This window comes from Labrus bergylta, chromosome 6, assembly GCF_963930695.1.
Source record: "Labrus bergylta chromosome 6, fLabBer1.1, whole genome shotgun sequence".
In the NCBI taxonomy this organism is placed as follows: domain Eukaryota; kingdom Metazoa; phylum Chordata; class Actinopteri; order Labriformes; family Labridae; genus Labrus; species Labrus bergylta.
The window spans coordinates 15,837,883-15,853,917 of NC_089200.1; the positions used below are offsets into that span (position 1 = coordinate 15,837,883).

The 16,035-nt window shown below is 39.9% G+C and overlaps 1 protein-coding gene and 1 long non-coding RNA gene across 32 annotated transcripts in view; one reads left to right on the forward strand and one right to left on the reverse strand.

Moving 5' to 3' along the window:
- adgrl2a (adhesion G protein-coupled receptor L2a) overlaps nucleotides 1-16,035 on the forward strand; it is a 154,487-nt gene that overhangs the window by 89,163 nt on the left and 49,289 nt on the right. For all 31 annotated transcript variants that reach the window (XM_065955814.1, XM_065955836.1, XM_065955830.1 and 28 more), the window contains one exon: nucleotides 11,601-11,814. In XM_065955814.1, the coding sequence (XP_065811886.1) occupies nucleotides 11,601-11,814 (214 nt within the window). The remainder of the gene's footprint in view (nucleotides 1-11,600; nucleotides 11,815-16,035) is intronic.
- LOC136179402 (uncharacterized) lies at nucleotides 7,381-11,647 on the reverse strand. Its single transcript, XR_010666526.1, has 3 exons — nucleotides 11,510-11,647; nucleotides 10,978-11,081; nucleotides 7,381-8,308 (listed from the first exon to the last, which is right to left on the reverse strand). It is a non-coding gene; the product is annotated as an uncharacterized lncRNA (long non-coding RNA).

Sequence of the window (16,035 nt, forward strand, 5' to 3'; positions counted from 1 at the left end):
CCTTTCACACTAAACAACAGGACTGTGTTTCTCTGCATGGTGCTCAACCTCTAACATGCTCCTTAATTGGGTTTCAGACTTGTCTAGGAGAGTGGTTCAGCGTGACAGAGTCTCCGACTTAGTGTGAAAAAACCTACCTTCTCCCATCATTCTCGGTGCTGATCTTTGTGGATAATGGGCATTCACATGTGTCCCACGTGGCCCCTTGCTGGGTGGGATCTCAGGCACCCTAGATTAGTCATATACCCTCATGTCCCTGTCTGTCTTTGGATTTTACCGTCATGCTTTGTCTCACTTTGTTCTTGCCCAGGTAGAAACATGTGGGCCCCTAACAAATAAATGCCAAACGATCTACAAAACATGTTCTGATAACCCATCCAGTCCCTCTTCTGAATCCCGACAAAGACAAAAACAAACAAACATGACTTATCAATTTCCAGAGCAGTGGTCTAGAACCAAAGACTGATTATTCATGGAGCATTTTTTGTTTTGTGCTTCTGATGGTTGTCTATGATCTGGCCATGGCAGATGTGACAAGCAGTATGTGGGCATCTCTGTATAAGCGGGCTTCAATTTGTTAGAGACATGCAATCATTTTTGAAGTTCTCTGTTGTTTGCTCCTTTTTTCTATATTTGTAACTTGTTCTGGTAGAATAAAAAGATGACTCTAACTCAGGTTGGCTGCAGGTAAGGATTTCAAAGGTTGGATTAGATGTAGGTCTAAATGCACTTGTATTAAGAAAACACCCCAAGCTGGTCGTATGATAACAGAGCAAAGGCTCTTTAGTTCTTTTATATTTTTTGTTGCTAGTGGACATCAAGGACTTCAGACAGACCTTATGCAAGGGCTGCTGATGAAGTGTGTCTAGAAGAGGCAGATGAGGAGAATGTTTTTGATTATACAGCCTAGATGGTATTTCAAACAGGAACCAGCATGTGCGCCAGACAAATGAACTAGCTCAGCCAGTCAGAGGGCAAATGTAGCTGGGTTTCCTGTTTGCTGCTGTAATACTGAGGGGTTTTTAAGGTGATTAAACTGCAGCGTTCAGGTCACACAGGGTGCAGCACTGCAATATTCTTTCGATATATGCCTGAGCTTTCTCTGAATCTGTAAGGCTGCTAGGAATGAACTGTTACTGTGCATGCTGTGCAGTTTTCCTTCACACACCGAATTAAATGTATCAATGTTAGCAAATTACTTCACCTTCTGATTTGAGCAACATTGAGATGAATGCATTGAAGTGGTCGTGTGAGAACTGGTATTTGTGAAAGCATTGAGTCACGCCTGTGAGTCTTCCATGCCATAAACGCTGGAATACCAAATGTAAACAACAACAATCTGCAGGTGTTCAAGAGGTATGTAATCACGTTTTCATTGTGAGCGTGCTGTTTAAAGGTTTGTTCACTGAAGCACATGAAAGTGTGGTTACGGGTTGGATGGAAACTGATTGCAGAACATGTAATGACAGATGCTGTAAAGACAGCATAATAGATCCAAAGGCCTATGATTTCACACAGTTTTCGGTTCACTCTCAAGAGTCAGATGCGAGATATTCCTGCTTGCCCATAGTGGAATCCTCTTTGTCCTCTTGCTTTCAGGCCTGATTTAGAGCAGCCATAAATCCTAAAGAGGCTCCTGTAAACGAGGGGTGGTGAAACTACGCCCATAAATATAAAGGATTTAGAAGCAGGGCCTTTTAAAAGAAGTCTGAGTGTCTATTTATGAAGCTTGTTAACCTAGAGTTTCACCACTATAGTCAGTATTTTCCCTTTTGTTCAAACTTCTGATAGCCTTTTCTTTATATTAAAGCCTACTTGACCAAAAGCAGACTTTTAAAATATGCTGCAAGACAAAAATAAAGCTGCCAAAGCCTAATGCTCCAATTTGGTTGGTCATCTGGAGTGAAGTAGTAATGAAATGTTGGTTCTTTTGCTGTCATACATAGCACATGTCAGGCCAGGCCATTTGTGCTATGGCAGATCTTGACTGGGTGACTCTCAGCTTTTGACCTTTTGAGTCTTAATGACCCCTGAGTGCCTCCATGTGTCAAGGGCTCAGGCCATTGCTCTTAAGGCCACCCACCCCCCACCTCAAGTGAATAATAGGGTGACAAAAATAGTCATCAAAGATGTCCTTTTGCTGTGGAAATGGTACAAATCAGTAACAAGTGTATTAAGTTATTTTTATTTAACAGCCCTTGCAGTTTGAGTTTCTATTATGATTCTGACTCAGCTCAGCTGGATCAATGCTTTTCCCTTAACAGTTGCTCTTGTTCTGTAATTTCCATCACACAGACAACCTCTCACAAGTACCCACATCATTTTGCAATAGCCAACAAGCAATAATTAAGGATGTTAATCATGAGAGACATCTCATAAGTCCTGAAATGAGGACTTCAAAGTGCCCCTGCTGTGACGTGTGAGGTTCTGGAAACAAATGGAGGAGTGCGAATGTTTGGGAGTAGACAAACAGGGTTAATTGAAGTCTTAAAGTGTAGGGTTTCTTAAAGTTTCCAATAAAAATGTTGGGTTGAAACTTACTTTGAACATTATAACAATCATCGAAGGGAAAAAAATACATTCTAGATGGAAGGTCTTCATGATAATATTAAGTGTGTGGATTATGATGATGAATAGCAGCCAATAAATTCTTCATGAATTGAATCCAAGAATTACATTTTAGCTTGGCTCTCCTCCTCAAGTGTTATGAGCTTGAATCCTTGAACTGCAGGACATCTAAAGATAATAGTTCCTTGATTAAATAAAATGCAAAAAAAAAAACTCCTTTATAAAACAAAACAAAACAATTGTGTCCTTTGGGTTGAATTTGTGGGATGAGTACTCTGTAGGTGTACAGCATAACCTTGAGTGAGCCCAGTCAGGAGACAAAAGCCTGGGAGCATTGTGTGTATATCTAGTAAAACAGCATAGTGTCATATAACAATCCACCAAAACTCAGAAGGCAGCAGGTCTGCAGTCTGACTAAGAGTCCGAATAAGAGCTGCATAAAGAATTCAGTTGGAGCAGTAGTCGTGTCATCGGGGCATGACTATCCGGTTGGTCAGGGAATTTAAATGCCAGGTGGGGTCAGTTGAAGCACTAGCTGAATAATGTGGCACAAATGCATACACATGAGAGCCGAGTCTCGGGGAGAGGAACCTCTGCTTGAAGAAGCGCACTCTGGGAATGCAAAACCAAGCAGAAGGACCTTTCTCATTTGTGTGTACTGCCACTGGTGACCCATTGGGAAACGCTTCCTTATTGAATCGAGGAGCATCAAATGCTTCATTGGAGCAGAGAAGGAAGTCTGGGCTACCCAATGTATCAGAGTCCATTTTTATTTCATCACTTGTTATGGGAACTGTGGGAATGATGCAGGTCGGAGGAACAGCTGGCAAACACATCGAGGCTCTAAGCTCACATCTTCATCCATTTAAACTCTAGGTTATTTGAAACTGTCTGAAATATGGTTACTGATGAGGCAGAATCATGAGATCCAAAGTGTTTCTAAGAAGTGGCTCTAAAAGATTTTCTGTTTTTTTTTTTTTTTTTACTTAATGTAAATGTAAATGTACTTAGCACCTGATTTCCCTTCAAATACCATTGATATAAAAAACAGCCACATTTTAGTTGAAAAAAGTGATTGTTGAAGTTTTTCTAACTTCATATCTTTCCACTAGCAGTGTACTGTTACTTTTATCGTCTATCGTCACTTTACCAGAAACCAGTTGTTTTTCGAGGGCTTAAAAAAAGTGGTTGATTGTATTGATTGGCGTACTCGTTACATGATACTACAGGAGGTATTGGAGGTCGATACAGAAACTAGTTTCAGTATCAAACTACTCTCTGCTGATTCTTTGCATCCACTGCCCTATACAAGTTCTCTTTCAGAATGACTATTACAATGAAACATGTTTAGAGTGGAGAAATGTCAATTCAAATTGAAAAACCTGAAAAAATCCAAGCTGACGATAGTTACAAACCACTCAGTCAGTGTTGTTGTTTTTTTTTAGTTCTAGTTTAAGGGTTGTAAACTTTAAGATTTTTTAAATAACACCAATTTTACCTTACCACTATCTTAATAAAATGAGAAAAAAGCCTCGACCTACCCTTGATCATGTGAAAATCTGCTATAATTTAATGCCATATAATCTACCAGTGACCATTTGTTAAGGACCATGAGGGAAAAGAAATTTACTGTTTGATGGTCATAGCAGCCATTCCATTACCAGAAGATGTCCTTGCATTTTTGTGTGACCTAAAAAAGCTCTCTTCTCTTCTTTCTCTCTCTCTCTCTCTCTCACACACACACACACACACACACACACACACACACACACACACACACACACACACACACACACACACACACACACACACACACACACACACACACAAACCGCCTGGCCCCAGGGCTATCCGATGTTAGACAGTGAGATGACATTGTGTGCTTGTGCGAGTGCAGTCAGCCAACATGTGCAGATGATGTGAAGTCAATAATGCATTATGAAAAAAAGAGGATTTATGACCTTGATGAGCCCCATAGAGCTTAATTAGGCCTTAAGGTTGATTTACATACAAGTGTACATGGAATTTGATGAGGCTGTGTTTTCCTGCTGGTGCCGTGCATTTTCATTTAGTCTGGTTGAAGCACTTGATGCCTTCTCTCTTTTCAACTTCTTCTGGTGGATTAGAAAGGGTGGGAGCAAGTTTTTTTTTTTTTTTTTTTTAAAAGCAAACTGACTTTGCTTGTGTCCCTTTTGTTTGTCAGTAAAAGCATTCAGTAAAAAAAGCTGCAGGATCATATTCCTATTCTGTGTAATGATGGAATTTCCTGTCTCTGCTAGTCGAAGAAAAAAGGCAGAGAACAAATGTAAAAAAAAAAAAAAGAAAGTCTGACAGGGTAAATTTCTGCTAAAGAAGCCCACCTTAACACAGAAAGAGGGAAGAAAATTGCAGCCTTTTTTCCGTGGCTTCTATTCAGAGAGAAATGACAAGATCTTTTACAGAGTCATGTACCTATATCAAAGATGCTCCTGATAGCCCCCCTGCTGTTGCTATGGAAGTAGCGGAGATGTAAATGAACTGGAGTGAATTGGATGGTGGAGAATACAAATGAGGTTGGAATGCTCGTTCCCCCGCTGCTCTTCTTCTTCTCCTTTTCTCTGTAAGTCAGTTTTAAAGACCTAACACTGACCAGTCTGAAACCTACTTCAACCCCACATAACATGTTATTAGATCTTCTTTTTCTTCCTTTTTTAGATGATATATATTTTATTTTATTTTTCAGGTGTTTTATTTGTAACTGTTACTGTTTTGTCAAATGTTTTTAAGACAAGCATACTATGGCTCTGTGCAAATTCCTTTTTTTTTCTTTTTTTTTTAAACTTGCCGTATGCACTGAGCTAATGGATGGATGAAAGTAACAGAAAAATCAATGTCATTTCCCCTGCAGAATAACTTTGCTTTGTCACCGATAATCTCCGATAGAAATATGAGCTAAGAGGTCTCATCGGTGCGTTTCTGTGCCACATAAGTAATCGTTTCAACGTCACTTGTCACAGAGCTTAATAATCTACAGATGTTATGGGCTGAATTACAGAGCAGGAGAAACCTCTACATAAGTGACTGTCATTTGCTGTTAGCCAAGCCCAAAATATGACATCAGCTTTCAACGCACAAAAAGAAAAAAAAAATAGACACACAGACTTAAGCAAAAGTAGAAATTCAAAAAAGAAATTCAAAAGAATGTTAATATCTGTCAAACCAATAGTGACTTTCTTTTTCACAATGGCTACACAAAGTCAGCGGTCCAGCTTGTACCCTGCTGTTTGCAGAATATTTGCAATATTTTCTTTCTTCTCCTCCCCTGCGTGGACCTGACTTCTTAAGAATACATGCTCTTGTAAAGGATATCTCTGGATTATAGAATCAGCACTGTGGGGAGAGTCTTGACTTAAAGGTTTCTTTTCCCTCACAGACTTCCTTTGCTTGTATCACAGGGAGGAGGTAGCAGGGGTGGGGTGGCAGAACCTCGAGGACTCAAGCTGTGTTTCCTGTGGCTCCGAGCTAATGCTATAGGCCATACTTTTCTTTCACCCCAAATCCCCCCAGCAAGCGACCTTGTCGGCTCAGGAGTGCAGAATAATGGAAGGACGCACCGTGATGCTAGCTCATTTACAAGCAGCTGTGTGGTTCTCATCAGAAGAGCGAGAAAAATCAAAGGGATGTGTTAACGTTGGACGACAAGCATCAGGAGCGTCCCCGTCACACTTCTCATTGGCTCTCGACAGCAAAATTATCTGGTTTCACATCAAAATAATCTAGAGACCTCTTTTGTGCACTGGCCACAATGATGGCAGCGTGAGTGGCTGAATAGGTCTTTTGATCAGCCTCTGCTGTGCCCCTGGACTAACTCTGGATGCATGTGCTGCTCAAGTTACAAAGGGTCATTTTAATATGAAAACCATTTACTGGGAGCAGGATAGGCATGATGAAAAGCAGAATAATACCTCTGTCTGTTAATGCTTCATTATATGCAGGAGGCTATGGTGGAATCATTTCATTTAATTAAAGTGACACAAGTTTGTTGGCCTCGTTAAAAGAACAGAAGCTTTACTTAAGCTGTGTGCGCTCGTCGTTATATTCTTGCTGTACATAGTATGTACAGTAAGCCCCGTTAGGGTTCCATCACCATAATGTCTAGTTTCATGGGACTACATGGTGGAAGGTCCCCGCATGGCTGATAAAGATCCTAATGACTCCTCGTTTGTGTGAAATAGGAAGGCATTTTGTTCATTAACACTGCTTCACTGACACTCATATCCTACCAGATGGTCACTTTCCAATTGATTTGGCTCATCTGTGGAAAAAAAAAATGAATTAAAACATTACAGCACCAAAGAGACGGTGCGTAATAGGCGCTCCTTTACATATGGGACTTTCTCACAGCTCTTCAGCCACAGATTGTATTTGGGCCTAATGTAATGACAAAGGTTACACATGGTAGTAAACGCCAGCATGGGAAGATTTAAATAGAGCTTCCTCATTGCTGCAATAAAGTGCTATAACCCGTGGAAATTCAGGTCCAATGCACCTATCAAAACCTATTACAAGCATGTGATAACAACGTGTACTAAAAGCACATGCCAAAAGGTTGAGTGAGAAAAAAAAAGAAAAGAAAGAGAAACAGCTTTTCAATTTGAGCTTGTTGATTGTAAAAGTTGAAACAGCTATAATTAATTTTGGATATGAAGTAACTGTAAAAACATACATAAACTGCACGGATCACTGTCCAGTTCAATGCGTGCTGTATGTCTGATGACGAGGATTTGAAATGATTCTCTAGCAGTGATGGCAGTAGGGTGAGTGACCAGAATGTCTGATCAGGGAGACTCTTAGCGAGGCTATGATTGAGATCTGACCAGCTATGTCGCTGCTGCAACATGTTGCCATGGTCACAGGATGGAGCTTTCAACATCATATTTTATTGGTTATTCCTTGATCCTTTGCTGCCTTGAGTTTAATTATTATAGAGCATGTAAAACTCCCGTCGAGTGTATAATTGATTGGCATCTGTCTCTCCAACCCTTGCATATAGGTGTGGATGCACTTTTACCGAGTGTTAGGAACATCAAAGCTAGGAAAATAACATCTCATATTCTGAGGAGGTGTCTGAAGTGTGTGCTACCTGCCAAGAGGAAGGTGCTGAGTTTCCCTTTGAGTGTGAGCAGTGTGTGTATCTGTGTGACAACCTAAAAGCAACACAACTTAAAAAAATTCCGCTCAGCTGCAGTCATGTGGTTCTGTTGTTTTTGCACTTGTATGCACCGGTGGTGTTGCGCTGTGTGTGGCACCTTTTTGGTGGCTCAGCAAACTTATTCCCATTTGTTGGAAACTCATAAGTTAAAAAAAGCCCCTTGAAACACAATATAGCAGAAAGTGATCTCAGCTGCTGCAATAAACTGAGATTTTTGTATACATGATTTAAGAGATGCATCAGTTCAAGTGCAAGGAATGACGCCAGCATATAAACATCCAGTAAGCATTGATTTCTTTTTTATTGATTACTGTCACCATATGGAATGATAATCATTTTCATAAAATGCATTCTCTGAAATGTTATGCTAATGCCCTCATAAGCAAGTTATGATTACTTTTATTGCTCATTTGAATAAAGAATTGATTGAGACAGTAAGCATTAGATGATGTTTATGTCAGATTTATTGCGATCATCTTACTCCGTTGTAATTACAATGTGTTGCCATGCCAGAGCTCGATGGATGTTGTTTTGTTGTCTTCTTATTATCTGTATGAAAAAGGGGGAAAAGGATTTATTTGAAGTAATCACATAAGCCCTCTATTATTCAATATGAAAGAACATGGAGCAGATTTTGATGTGTCAGTATAACAGAGAGTGAGAGTAAAGAAGATTGTTTTTCCTAGCTTGTTTTGACTGATGAATTTTTCTGTATGTGAATGTTCTGAGGGGGAAATTGTATCACATCACTGAAGTTTGAAATTTATATCTAGTGAAAAGTTTGTTTTTTTTCCCAGATGAATTTAATTCCAAACATAATAAAATGTGAACAGTATCAGAATATGCAACAGAACATTGCTTGCTAACTCGCGAGAAGGACGTTTATCTTTTGGATTTAAGTTTGATTGCTGGACTATTGGATGTCCCTTGCATTGATTGGTCCGTGTCACTCATCTCCCCGTGCACCAAAAATACCATCTGACACCAGGGCGAGTAAGTAGTTCAGCCTCAGGCCTAATCAATGAGAGGCTTTTGGAGGTTGTTTACTGCCATGCTTTTGGTCCACTATGAACAAACCCAGCTGGCGTTTAAAGGACGGCAATTTTGTTTGATTTTCCCGAGATTTGAACACAAAAATGTACTGTTATTACAGAGGCCTGTCATCATCAGCAGCATGGTTGAAAGGTTGCTCATGTTTTTCAGTCGGAGTCTTCAGAGTATTTCTCAAGCACACATTTATCTCCTCATTGCTCTGGTCTCTGTTTTTCTACTTAAGCCGAGAGACCAAATAAAAAAAAAAAAAACAGAAGCTGAGATTTTAAAAGCTCTGCTGAGTGATTTAAGTGTTCCTTGGACACAGAGCATCAGCGGGTTTGGCTGAAGGATCCAGGGATCAAAATCAGAGGTCTTGCACATGGCTAAAAAAAAACAACCCAGTTCACTTCTTGCCACAAAGTAGGTGATTGCAGGGTTAATGTATCCCATTCTGCCATATGCAAATGCTGCACAATCGATCCATTTGAATATATGTGACCTCTATAGTGGGAAACCAGCATTCAGTCGGTGTAATAGAAAGAAATGTACTGCCTGAATTTGGCTTGTTTGAATATAACACTCTTGATTGTAGGTATACTATATTTTTTTGTAGTTTAAAAAGCCTTTTCAAATCCTTTTTTAAAAATATGAAAGCTTACATTTTTTTCTTTGATTTGACTGACAGCTGAGAGAAAGCTAAGATGTGTCTCCATTATACATCTGTTGTTCCCAAAGCTTTGATTAGAGTATAAATAATGTAATGTGGCATTGATTGATGCTCTACATAGGTTCATATGACTACACACAGTATTGCTGACTTTTGATTGAGCTATGCTGGAGTGCACTGACACAAACTCAAGATTGGCTGTCAAGTTCTCCACCTAACACGCCGTTTTATTTTATTTTTTTCCCCCACTTGGGCTTTTTCTCTCAAGCCAGCATATCTGATAAATTGTTTATCACCCTAAGTGTTTCTTTTTGACTCCAGAGAGACAAATGGGCAAACAAAAAAAAGAAATATGGCAGAAACCCATCATATTTGAACGCCTTTCTTTTTTCATGCCTATTGGTCACATGAGAAAGTTTGATGTCTAGAAGAGGAAGTAGGGAGAAAAAGATGCCTCCCCGATGATTGTATGCTTCCAAACAAATAAAGTTTTATAGAGGTTAGATAGGCTAGCTGCCCTCCCCATACAGATACATGCTTTGTTTACCTCCAGCTCTTCACTGAGAACCTTATAAGTCATGCTTCCACCTGATTGGTGCACAAACAGAGGATCAGGCAATACAAACTGACATTTATCTTCCTTTGTAAAATACCACAGTAGTATATCCGGCAAGAGGTGCAGTACAGAATGCTAATCGGCTGCCAGTGTTGCATAGCATTTAATCAGAGAGGGATAATTGTATTGGTAGTTAATTGATGAAACTTCCAATAGGGTAAAATGGACTTGGCATTTTCAGGTCAATCTAGCAGAGCCGAAGTTAGTGGTTTAAATAAACCTGCTACACCACACATGGAACATTTCACAGCACGACTCATGGAAATAGAAAAATGCTTTACAACTGCACACACAGATTTATTGAACTTGCCTAGGTACCTAACAAATTAGTGCATAAGAGGTAATGATGACATTCCTATTTGTTTTACTCCTGTTACTGTGAACCAAACCTCATTAGGGAAATAGAGGCATTGGAAACACTAACAACACAGCCATCAAGCAAGTTGCAGGTAACAACACGGTTATTCAAAGAGGTGACAAAGTCAAAACTGCACGAAAGGAAGCGGTGTTATTGTTCAGAGCTGCCTTTGGTTGAGTTCACAGAGGGGCAGCTGGCAATCTCTTTAAGCTCTGTGCAACTCTCTCCTCTGGTACTTGACGTGTCACAGCCGTTAAAAGCTGCTCCGACCAAAAATATCCCGTATTTGGATTGCTATAGTTTACGTATGTAGTTCGCTGCTGTTGGCATTGCTCACATTCGCAGAGCACAAAGCCACAATATTGATTTCTTTTCTGTTTTTCCTACCCCCTCACCCTCCCTTACATACACACACACACACACACACACACAGACACACACACACACGATTACACGCACACATACACAAACGTTTTTTTCCAACCTTACAATAGCCCTCTCTTCGATTGTCAGAACTGCAAAGTGGATTAAATTACACTCACGCTGTACAGATGTGTGTTGTACTTTTTCATTTTGGATAGAAAACTGAGCTTTGTAAACCACAAGCCTTCGGTGATGGGCTCTGGGATGACAGCGTGTTCCCATACTGAAATGAAAAACAAAGCACGATAACAAAGAAAAAATTGTGACGTCTGAATTTTAAAAAAATTACAAAATGAATGTATCTCATCCTGCAACTGTGAGATTTAAAATGTACATGGGTCACAATCCAGACACTTTAGCCGACAAACTAGATTTGAATGACAATTATTGATTTTCTTTTTTTTTGTCTGGACCAGTTAGGCATGCGGATGACATACTGGCACCATTAGTTCACTGGTGCAATTCAAATCTGAAATGCTCACTCAATATACCAATGTATGTCAGGAAAGTGCTGCAATCCATGTTTAACCGGCAACATATCAGCTGGAGACATCTAGCTAAATAAAAGGGAGTGGAAATGCCCCCCCAAAAAATCTGCTTTGTGTACATTCAACACACACAGCTTTGATATCATGTCTCCTGTCTTCTTACCGTCTTCCTCTGTGTCAGCCCGACTACACATCTCCCTTCGATTGGCACTGAAAGAGCTCTTTTTTCTCTCTCTCTCTCTCTTCTCCTTCAGGGTTTAGTCGAGCTGCCCTACCATTTGGCTTAGTACGGAGAGAGCTGTCTTGTGAGGGCTACCCCATCGATCTGCGGTGTCCAGGAAGTGATGTCATTATGATCGAAAGTGCCAACTATGGCCGAACGGATGACAAGATCTGCGATGCCGACCCTTTCCAGATGGAGAACATCAACTGCTATCTTCCAGATGCCTACAAGATCATGTCACAAAGGTAAAACTGCGGACGTCTCTGTGCTGTACAAAAAGATTGATTTCAAAATGAAGAATCTGCCAAAGTTACAGAGCTTTTAGAAAATAATTGACAGGGCTCACTGTTACAGTTCCTTTCTTGCTCAGAGCAAACAACTTTGGACTGCAGTCAGTGTCAACCATTTCATTTTTCTGCTTGCCCCTGTTGGCATCCATTTGTCCTGCATTTAAAAAAACTCCCTCTACTCCCGCCATTGAGAATGACTGCGCTGCAGTTGGATTGATTTACTCCAGCAAAAATAGCAAAACTCTGAGCAAGAGTGGAGTTAAAAAAAGAAAGCAAAATGCAACAGTAGCTTGTCCGCATCAATACTGTTCGAGACGTTAATGCTAGTAAGATGCTTAGACAGCTGAACCGGATCGAAAGAGAATTACAAACTTCTATCACAACATGGGAGGTGAAGCGGGCCTAATAAACAAGAAAACTAGCTTTTTCTCTCTGAGAAACCAGAAAGTGCTGGAAAAAAATCAAGGTTGATACAAAATTTACACATGAATGTAAAAAATTTGTATATGAATTTTTTTTTTTTTCAGATAAATTCTCATAAAAAGAACTGTATTAAGTTTGTCAGGTACAGCTTGCAGCCGGTAATTATTCTGCCTATTGTCATTTACTCCGTTGAATAAATGGCTTGAAAATGCACTCTAGCTTAAAGAAAGAACATCAGTCTGTCACTCTTTGCTTGTGTGTGTGTGTGTGTGTGTGTGTGTGTGTGTGTGTGTGTGTGTGTGTGTGTGTGTGTGTGTGTGTGTGTGTGTGTGTGTGTGTGTGTGTGTGTGTGTGTGTGTGTGTGTGTGTGTGTGTGTGTGTGTGTGTGTGTGTGTGTGTGTGTGTGTGTTACTACAATACAGAAAACAGAATCATTAGAAATAAATAAAAATGTTAAAAAATATAGTGTAATATTTTTTAACGTTGCATATTATATTTTAAAGTATCCGTGAACAACATTTAGTTAATAACAGTTCTGTACTTAAACACTTTTTTTAGTTGCAAAATGTTGTCATGATTGATTATTTAATTTTTTTCTATTGTTACTTTTGCTTATCCTGAACTTTAATAAACTAATCTAAATGCACCCTCTGGTAAGTCCTGTTGTACAAATATAGGACTGCCCCATAGCTTACTGACCCCACAGAGATGTCTCTGCAGCTATCACTCATGTACAAGGACAAGGATTTAGTGTGGAAAACATACCCACTGAGGAGCAGGGGCCTGTGCACACACGCGCGACTCAGTAGGGTTCCACTGGTAAAACCGTATGCATGAGACCTTATCCAGGAGACCAGTTGTCACATAGGGATGCCATGTGAGCCAAAGTGCAAAAGATGGAATGACATATGAGTGCCACAGAGAGAGATATTGGATGGTATGAGAGCGTCAGCAACTCTGGCAAACTGCCCTGGGAAAAAAAAAAAAAAAAAGAGAAATAAAACAGTGGAGCTCTTGTATTCAGGGGGTTTATTGTCAAGCCCTATTTGATGAAGTCAGATAGCTGACTCACATTGTCTGTGTTCAAAGGCTACAGGATGCATGCTCCCTGCTTGTGGCCCTGTGTATTATGCTGCCCTCAGCCATGCTCGTGAAGGAAAAAAAAAAAAGCCCACTGAAGCACAAATACTGACCCAGCAGGAGCCACCTGACAACAAACCCCAAAACAGTCTGGTCCAAACACGCCCGTTCATTTGTCATATGCATATCCTGAGAGTGCCAGAGGCTGCAGTTTAGATGTTTTTCCAAAAAGTGTTTTTAGCATTTCAATGTCACTGCTGAGCCATTGTACTGAGAGCAAAGAGAGAAATATGTGTGTTCTAAAAAATATCTCTGGTACAAAAGGTCTCTCTCAAGTGGGTGGGTTCAAAAATCACACAAAAGGAACCTTAAGAGAGTTAAGATCTGATACTGCAAGAAGATAAAAAGGATTAGATTGTCACATATTTACATAAAAGTGCCATACAATGATCTTTTTTATACAGTGTGCACATTCTTGTGAAATATATCACCATAGGAAGTGTGAGAGCAGATATAGGTTGTTGTCTATTTGAAAATCAGCCATAGATTTAAAGATGCACAGTTCAATCTCTATGCAAGTCGTAAAGGCAGTCATTGTAAAATCGGTGCAGAAACTTAAAACAGTCAAAAAATAGATTCAAGGGCAGCTTGACAAACGCCCAAGAGTGCATATGGGACTAATTAGCGATTTGTTTCCTTTTGTCCATTTATTTACAGGGGAAGACTAAAATAAGAAGCAAACATAATGAAATAAAGCCGCTGCTGCCAAAACGAATTACCCTCCATTGAGAAAAGCGGTGATTTTGTTTTGCTTGTTTGGAATGCAGTGTTTGTTTCATGGCTATGAGGTCCGCGGCCCTTCACTTCTCCACAAGTTGAGACTCCGCTCTGTGCTCTGGCTCCTGCTGAAGTGTTCCATATGTGGGGCTAAACCCACTGCACACAGTGTATGGAAGAAAATCATGTTTTCTACCGTACAGTGTCCGCCAGCAAAGGATTGAATAGCAAAAAATATTTGTTGCCATAATCACCCATGGCCTTCTAATTTAAGTGTGTGGGGGAAAATGACATTGGAGGAAATGTGCGTTCACGTTCAAACATGTAAAATTAATGTGGTCCCGAAGTGTGGAGAATTGGATTGAGGCTTCGCTGCGTTTGATAGATCCTGTTGGCACCACAAGTTGTTTTTATATCTGGCTGGCATATTAAATTCATGAGCACAATGATTTTATGAAAATAGCCTCAGGACTGTGTGGCTCAATTAGAACATTCAGCTGCAAGCAATTAGTCGACTCAAGTGGGTGATAATCCGTACAGGAATTTTTCACGTGGACACCTCCCCGACAGATGTGAAACTGCACGGCAGTACAGTTTGAAATAATTAATTCATTGATAATAACATTCGGCGCTGTGATTTTTCATGTCCTTCTTTCCAGGATTTGAGTATTTAATAATTACATTTCCTCATCTGCGCTGATGGTAATGATAACGGCTGCAACCACACGGATAATATCAACTAGAGTTCTCTGTACATACACCAACCATCTGGTGCTTATTGATTTAAATCTGACCACCAGTCCTTATCGCAGTAGCTTGAGGAGCAGTAAAGATGACAACGACACATCTTAACTAATCATTGTCATAAAGCCATAATAAGAAATACAGTCTGAATAAGCGGCTAACATCTATTGATTTATCTATGACTAATGAGCTTCATTCTAAGTATTCGATAACAAGGTCATTGATTGCTGTAACATGACATCGTTGGGTCTTGCTGTGCCGGGGGATCATGGGTTTTCCATGGAGTGTGTCATTGACCAGAATCATCAAAGCAGATTGCTCTCCAACAGGGGATGTGAGAATCATTAATGAGATTACAGAGTTAGACTTAGTTAGGTATAATTTATCATTATCAAAAAGCTGATCATCACTATTCTCTATTATATGTTTTTTTTTTTTTACAGTTTATATTAAAATAAATAGAGTGCAGCGTACCTGTTATGTTGAAATGACCTGGTGATATTAGCATTTAATCATCTTTGGTTTTTAAGTTCTTGTCCATGAATGTGAGGGACATCTGGAGAATAAACGATGCTGCTTACACTATTTATATCAGTGACAGGACTGCTTGCAAGGCTCTCCGAGGGGCTCCATTCTTGCCGCCTGACAGCACACTGCCTTGTTCTTTCTCTCTCTACATATAGGGCCAGTGTTTATTTAAAGAACAGCAGATTAAGATTTCATAAAGATCCAGTTCATGGGCCATGAAACTGCTCTCTACTCAAGACTACACTGATGGACACGATGGCGATGATGAGGTGTAAAAAAACATTCATCAGTGATCCCCATTAGCCAGTCATATTAAAAATGAGAGATGGGACAGATCTGAACTTATATCGGTATCGGGTTCGATATTGACGTAATTTACGTATCGGATATCGGACTGACAGTGACGATCAAGAAAAATTGGGTACTTTAAACATTCTCAGCTCGCACAGTCTGACTTTGAAGACATTCAGACTGAACTGTCAGAAGTGCTTACAAATCGTCTCCATGATGACGTTCAGACGAGATGAAACAGCTCCTTCTATATAATCAAATTACAATTCTTACACTTCAGTTTTACCGATACGATTTTAAAACTTGATTGTTGTTGCTGCTTCCTGTTTGTAC